This window comes from Populus euphratica, unplaced genomic scaffold (assembly GCF_000495115.2).
Source record: "Populus euphratica unplaced genomic scaffold, PopEup_1.0 scaffold1024.1, whole genome shotgun sequence".
Lineage (NCBI taxonomy): Eukaryota > Viridiplantae > Streptophyta > Magnoliopsida > Malpighiales > Salicaceae > Populus > Populus euphratica.
Window position 1 is genome coordinate 8,436 of NW_011500886.1, and position 7,593 is coordinate 16,028.

The window sequence follows — 7,593 nt, forward strand, 5'->3', positions numbered from 1 at the left end:
TGTTTCTGACGATTGAAGAAGTTTGCAACGCTAGTGCAACTGCTTTGATTCTGTTGTGTTCTGTTTCTGGCGATGCTGAGGAAGGTTATATGCGGGTGTGGCTTTGAATTTCGGTTTCTGGCAATGCTGAGGAAGGTTGCAACGCCGGTGTTGGTTCGATTTCTTTCTATCAATAACCAATGGTTTGGTGATCAATTGGTTTCTTCAGGGACAGAAAACAGGGTTGATCCGTGGCCCTCTCCCTTTCTCTCCTTTTCTGTGTATATTTTTTTTTTGATGAAAACTAGTTTCTTCTTGCTGGGATGAAATTTGGGTTGATGTTTCGGTTCTCTCTATATTTTCCTTTTTTGGTTCTGTTTCGTTTGCTCTGTTTTCTTCTGGTTTTTCTATGGGTTTTGCTCCAGTTCTCTCCTCTGGTTTTCGGTCCCAAAAATCCCCCGTCTTCGTCTGTGTCTTGGCGTCCTTCCCCGGCTTCTTCTCTGTTTTTTTTTTTAGTCCCCTGTGTTATTCCTTTGCTTTTTTTGACTCCTGAGATCTGTATTTATAGTACAAGAGTCTCATCCCTTGCGAGAAGTAAAGTCTCAATCAAACTCATTCTCTTTTTTGAAGTTCGAATTAGAATCGAATTCGAAAGCAGACAACTATCATTATCTTGAGAATTATCTTGAAGAAGATAAGGATTATCTTGAAAAAGATAGGGATTATCTTGAAGGTAAGGATTATCTTGAAGAAGATAAGGATTATCTTGAGGATAAGGCTAGAATGACAAAGGGTCAAAAGTTGGCCACCCACTTATCAATTAGTCATCAAATCAATAGTTCCCAATTTTGGCCTATAAAAGGAGGCATTTGCCATGCATTTAGGCATCTTGGTTTCCAGATCAAGATCATGCTCTTCCTTTCTCTCTTTGTATTTTTTGTAATGTTTATGCTTTGCTTTCATTAATATTAAGTTTATGCCTTTCATTTCCTTTCCTTTACTTAGTTAACTTTTATGTTCTTATTTTGTTTATCTATTTTTCTTTCTTTCATTATGTCTAGCTAAGTTAATTATGTCAAGGTGAAAAGGTTACACTAATGGTGTAAGAATAAGTATAATGTAAACTTAATATGGACTTTAATGTTTGATACTAACATGTTTTATATTTGTTATCTTGTTCACTCTTTAATACTTTGCTTGTTAAATGACTAATCTTGATTTATGTTGTATAACACTTGCTTTCATTAATATCAAGTTTATGCCTTTCATTTCCTTTCATTTCCTTTCATTTACTTAGTTAACTTTTATCTTATTTATGTTCTTATTTTGTTTATTTATTTTTCTTTCTTTGATTATGTCTAGCTAAGTTTATTATGTCAAGGTGAAAAGGTTATACTAATAGTGTAATAATAAGTATAGTGTAAACTTAATATGGACTTTAATATTTGATACTAACATATTTTGTATTTGTTATCTTGTTCATTCTTTAATACTTTGCTTGTTAAATGACTAATCTTGATTTATGTTGTATAACACTTGGTACAACAAATACTTGGCACTCTCATAGCCCATACTATATGGTATAACCGACACCTGAGCTATGAAAGGAACTTGATTTGTTGTTAACATAAGTTGCTTGGCACTTTCATAGCCCATAATGTATGGTATAACCGACACCTGAGCTATGAAAGGAACTTGATTTGTTGTTAACATAAGTTATAATCATGAATGCTTGACGAGATTTACAAGTATTAACATTAATCAAATAAGATGACTAATGTAATCATGTTAACAATCTATAATCAAATTGAAACCTCCTTTGTGTGTGGTTTCCAATTGAATAATAAGACTTTATACTATACTTGTTTGACATACCATTAGTGGAACCTCTGACCTTGACATTTGTTATTATCATTGTTTAATCCTTACATTAATATTCCATCTCAAAGTTATTATCATCATCATCTTCTTCTTCTTCTTATCCTTCTTTTTATTTATTATTATTATTACTATTATTATTATTATTACTATTACTATTAATACTATTATTAATATTATTAGTATTATTATTGTTGTTGTTGTTGTTGTTGTTGTTGTTATTATTGTTATTATTATTGTTGTTGTTGTATTATTGTTATTTATAATTTGTACAATTAATCTCCCTGTGGTTCGACCCCGGTCTTGCCGGGTTATTTATTACTTCGACACTCCTACACTTGGGAGAAGACATTAATCTTTTAGTCGTGTCAATAATCTTCACAAAACTCATTAAAATCAATAGAACAAAATTCACTCCCTTATCCTTTCCAAGTGATCTTATAGAATAACCTTCAACTAATTCCTTATCAAAAAATCATCTCAACCCAAAATTTTAAGTTATTAAGTGGGGTCCCAAGATATGATTTATATTATTCTCTAACACGCCCCTCAAGTGGAAATTCTTTGGACTTGAAACTTACACAGATCTACACTATTTTGTACTTAATTTTTATCACATAAATAGAGATGGTGAGATTCAAACTCGTGACCGTTTGGTCATCAAGGTTCTAATATCATGTCAAAAAATTATCTCAACTCAAAAGTTTAAGTGGTTAGATGAGGTTCTAAAAAATGATTTATATTATTCTTTAACATTTCAGGAGGAAATGGAGGGAACAATACAACTATGATTGTGATTGCTAGTGTAGTATCATCATTAGCTGTAGCTGTTGCTCTCTTGCTGTTCTGGTATTTTTCATGCTGGAAAGGGCCAAGAAGAACAAGTAGATAAACAATATAAGAGTAACTAATTAAGCTTTTAATTTAATCTTTGGTGTGAAATTGTCATTAGATTAATGTATGAAATTGTAAATTAAGATTTTAATTTAATCTTTGGTGTCAAATTGACTTGTTATTCAAGAGGAGGAAAGAAGCCAAGAAATTCTATTACGAGAAAATTCAAATCACAGCTACCTGAATGAAGGAGAATTGCCTATTACCGGTTATGACAATGGTGAACAAATGCATTACTTCAATTTGACGACCATAAGGTTAGCTACAAACAATTTCTCTGATGAAAATAAGCTTGGAGAAGGAGGTTTTGGCCCAGTTTACAAGGTTCAGATCCCAATACTATTCTCTTGTAATCTTCTAGTACTCAATACTAAATGTTATTAATAGTTGAACTTCAAAACTTCAGGGCATTCTTCCTGCTGGAGAAGAAATAGCAGTCAAAAGGCTTTCCATGGTATCAAAACAAGGTCTTGAAGAATTCAGAAATGAAGTGATGGTCATCGCTAAACTTCAGCACAAAAATCTTGTAAGGCTGTTGGGATATTGCTTGGAAGGAGATGAAAAGCTTCTTGTCTATGAGTACCTGGCAAACACAAGCCTTGATGCCTTCCTGTTTGGTTTGCTTTCTATCGCTCTCATAGTTTTCCCATTTTTTTTCTAATTGTATGCATCCACTTCTACCACCGAATGGAGTTTCCTTATCATTTCCTTTGTGAAGACAGATCCAAAGAAAAGTAGGGAACTCGACTGGCCAAAGCGTGCTAATATTATATCAGGAACTGCAAGGGGCCGGCAGTATCTACATGAAGACTCTAGACTCAAAATCGTACACCGTGATATGAAAGCAAGCAATATCTTGTTGGATGATCAGATGAACCCAAAGATATCAAACTTTGGCACTGCAAGAATTTTCGGAGGGAATCAACTTGAGGCCAACACTAACAAAGTTGTTGGCACATTGTAAGTCCATTTCCTTCATATTAATTCCTATAAATAATACGAGAATGAGAATCATCTGGTAACCTTTACTGTCCTCCACTCAATTTGATGTAGTAATTATTTTTCTTGAGCAGTGGATACATGGCACCAGAATGATTTCAACAAAGTCAGATGTTTACAGCTTCGGAATCCTGTTGTTAGAAATCATTACTGGTAAAAAGAACAGAGGTTTCTACAGCCAAAATCAAGCCCAAAGCCTCCTCTTACATGTAAAACCCTCTTCTTACTGAACCTTATATCAATTCAACATTAACATGAATACAATATCTCTGATCCTGAAATTTATATACCCTGAACAGGCCTGGCAGCTGTGGAATGAAGGCACAGGAAAGGAGTTGATAGACAGAAATATAATCGACTCTTGTCCAGTAAGTGAGGCTTTGAGATGGATCCATATTGCATTACTTTGTGTTCAAGATGATCCTGCGCGTAGGCCAACCATGTCATTAGTTGTTCTCATGCTTGGAAGTAATGCTGTAAACCTTCCCCAACCATCAACAGGTCCAAAATCTCCGGTTAAATTTACTTCAGTCCTGTCTCATCAGTCTTCAGCATCTTTGTCAGGATCATGTTTTCTTGCATCTGATCAATCTACAGCTAGTGCTTCTTGGTAGTTAAGAAATTTATTACATGGTTTCTTTGTAGCTAAGTGTGGTTTGTGTTTGTAAACACTAATAGTCTGATAGAAATTATGGTGCGTTCATGATTATAGTAGGTTCCTCTATAAGCTTTCGTGATGTTGTAAATCATTTCATTTCCTCACATTCTCTTCATCATATATGTCATATATGTTTGATCAGGTTTTCAATGTATCAGAAGTTTAAATTGCAATGTTTATTTCTTCATATATTTGTCATTCTCTTGCCATCAACATGCATGCATGAGACAATCAATGGCATTAATTTTTTAAAGGAAAATTAATCCGCCGGCGACCTCCTTTTTTATTTGTTTCTTAGGCATGATTCTCCTTCCTTGCAAGAGTGGAGATGATGTCTTTGTAAATATATATTTTTACAATAGTCCAATTGTAATGATGATTACACAACTCCATTAAATATATGAAGTTCTGCCTGAAAAATATTAAAGAGAGACCAACAAAAATGTACGAAAACATTGGTATCAATGACTTTAACCAAACTGAAAGCCTAAATATTAAAAGAAATAAAATATTTGTTAGTATTTTATTTTTAAATATTAACTAAATTATCGAAGCTTTAATAATTGATTATTAAATCTTAAAATACCATGCAATATTTTATATTGTTGGAGAGAACTAGCGTGTGCAATTAAAACATCTCATTTATTTTTTTATATTTTATATTTTTTGTCATTTTGGGTTTAACATTAAAAGAAAACATACATAAAAGTTCATTCTTTTTTTTTTTATCTTTTTATTATTTTTTTTGTCTTTTTCATTCCAGATCACCCCCGCCTCGTGGATTCACGCATCGCCACAAGAAATTCCACGAGACGGGGGCGACCTGGAACGACTTCCTCCCCTATTCACCGTCACCTGCAAAAAGAAAAGATGCAACAAGTTTTGGTCCCCTTTCCTTCTCGGTTATTAGATATGCTTCTCCCCACATATCTGTTTTTTTTTCTTTTGGCTTTGCCTCCTTCTATTTTTCAGGTTGCTGGCGGTAAGATCAAGAGGTTGCTGGCATGACTAGGCTTCTGTTGTCGTTCTTAGCAGTAAAGGGCTTTGGGATGAAGAGATCGGAAGAGATGGGAAAAGTTGTGGCCGAGAGAGGGAAAAGTTGTGGTCGGCGGGTTCTGTGGGATGGGAAGCAGTTGACTGAGGGCTAGAGGTTGATGTCAAAGATTGTCTGAGAGGAGGGTGAAAGGAGGCGGCTCTGGTTCTGGTCCGTTTCAAGTCCATGGGAGATGGTCTGTGCAGGCCGGAGATGGGAAGAGGAAGGAATGGCCGAGAGAGGGATGGTCTGGTGAGGTGGAGAGCCGTCTGGGGAAGAGGGAGAGTTAGGCGGTGTGGCTGGTCTGTGGTGGAAAGATGAAGGAGAATAGGGGCAACTGAGGGAGTGAAGATCTGTTGGCTGTGGGGACTAGAGAAAGGGTGCAGGGCTCTCTGGTTTGGTTTTGGGAATGGCGGGGACAGTGACGGTTAGAAGGAGAAGAATGGAGATGGAATGGGAGGGATCCGGTTGTTGAAAAAGGCAGAGGAATCTTTGGTTTTGCGAACGGAGAGCGGCGGCCGGGGCAGAAGAAGATTTAGGTTTACGGTTTTGGTGGTTCCCTCTGACATTTCAGCCCACAATTGCCCCTGTTGTGTGTGTTATTTCCCCTATTTACTGGGAAAGAGTGGCTTAGTCCCCAAACTTGTTTTTTTTATATATATATAAATTCTAATTTTTTATTTTTAAAATTTTTTAAAAACAAGCAACATCAATAATAAGTAAAAATAATAATTTTAAAAATAATATATTAAAAGTTTGACATGTTTAAAAAAACTTTTGAAAAATTATTTTTTTTAAATAAGACTGAAAATGCAAAAAACAATACAAATATATTTGATGTTTTTGTTGTTTTCTATTGTTATTTTTTAAAAAAAACACATCAGATTAAAAACTAGATAACAAGAGACTAAGTGAATCCAAGATAGGCCATGAAACAATTCCAGGACTTCCATCAATCTTAGGAGGAGCAAAACATTTTTCAATGGCAAGTTTGCAAAAGAAAACGAACCTGAATCCCAGATGGTCAATTAAATTATTGGCAGACCGAACAATATAGAGTCCATCACCAAAATGTTCCTCATTTTTTTAACCTGCCTTTCTTGTATTAATGTTTTACTAATGACAACAGAGCACGTAGATGTGTCTGCTGTATCTCCTCAAAAGGCAAAAGTAGCCTTATCCATTCCAAAATTCCATACAGTGGTCTCTAACATGTTCTCTCTCGTTGCAGTTAAACAAATGGAAGGTCGTGCTGAAATTGCATATAGTGATGAGAAACAAATGTTAAGAGGACCGGCTGCCATCCATTTGTCCTTCCAGAATTAGATTGTCTCCCCATTAACAAGTGTGTAGCTGTAGCTATTCTTTTTATTCGAGTAAACTTACATGTATTTTAATTAATTTTATAAATTTTAAAATTAATAATTATAAAAAATTTTAATGGCAATAAAAATTATCCGCTTCAAACTAATAACTACCAAAAAAACAAATTTAGAACCAGATAATTGTAACTATTCTTCAATGACGATGAAATTGTTGTCTAAATTAATGATCGAGGAAGTCCAATTTCAAAAGCAGGGCAGTATGTTCTGCGAATAAAATCATGCCACCCACCTAGATGATTATCCCTTGAATGCTAAAGTCACTTGAATAGCAGTGCTCTATTCTTCCTTTCGTAATGATCCCAATCATAAACCTCGCATGTTTCTGGACCTAATTACAACACTCCAAGCCACTTTGCACATTTTCGCTCCAGATGAAACACCACTCCACAAAAACTTTTATTGGTGTAAGCACCTTGGCAACCCCCCTGCGGCAACAAAAACACTGATAAATAATATAATGGCATGGAGGAGTGAACAGTTTTGACAAGGCAGACACGTCCTGCTAAACTTTGAGACCCTCCCTTCCATCTTCCTAGTCTAGTGCAAAATTTACTAACAACCTGCTTCCAAGTTGAAATTCTCTTCGGATTTTCACCCAAGGGTAGTCCCAAGTATCTGATTCGAAATATGTCCCATTTACAGTGTATTATATTGGCCATATCAGTTGTATAAGACTAATACCGACAAGAGAGCTCTTATGAAAGTCAACTTTCAATCTTGACGTCAATTCGAATCATCATAGGATCCTTCTAACATTAACTAAAGAG

At 35.1% G+C, this 7,593-nt stretch overlaps 1 protein-coding gene across 1 annotated transcript; it reads left to right on the forward strand.

Annotated features, from left to right (window-relative positions):
* Positions 1-2,623: 2,623 nt before the first annotated feature.
* LOC105116707 (G-type lectin S-receptor-like serine/threonine-protein kinase At4g11900) lies at positions 2,624-4,557 on the forward strand. Its single transcript, XM_011014165.1, has 6 exons — positions 2,624-2,741; positions 2,879-3,075; positions 3,158-3,368; positions 3,474-3,711; positions 3,825-3,959; positions 4,050-4,557. Exons 1-5 carry the CDS (start codon positions 2,645-2,647, stop codon positions 3,844-3,846), a joined length of 765 nt encoding a protein of 254 aa, XP_011012467.1. The 5' UTR covers positions 2,624-2,644; the 3' UTR covers positions 3,847-3,959; positions 4,050-4,557.
* The last annotated feature ends 3,036 nt before the right edge of the window (positions 4,558-7,593 follow it).

Coding starts and splice junctions, on each gene's coding strand:
- LOC105116707 (XM_011014165.1), top strand. CDS start 2,645: ATGATTGTGATTGCTAGTGTAGTATCATCATTAGCTGTAGCTGTTGCT. Junction 2,742..2,878: donor GAAAGGGCCAAGAAGAACAA/GTAGATAAACAA, acceptor TTGTTATTCAAG/AGGAGGAAAGAAGCCAAGAA. Junction 3,076..3,157: donor GTTTTGGCCCAGTTTACAAG/GTTCAGATCCCA, acceptor TCAAAACTTCAG/GGCATTCTTCCTGCTGGAGA.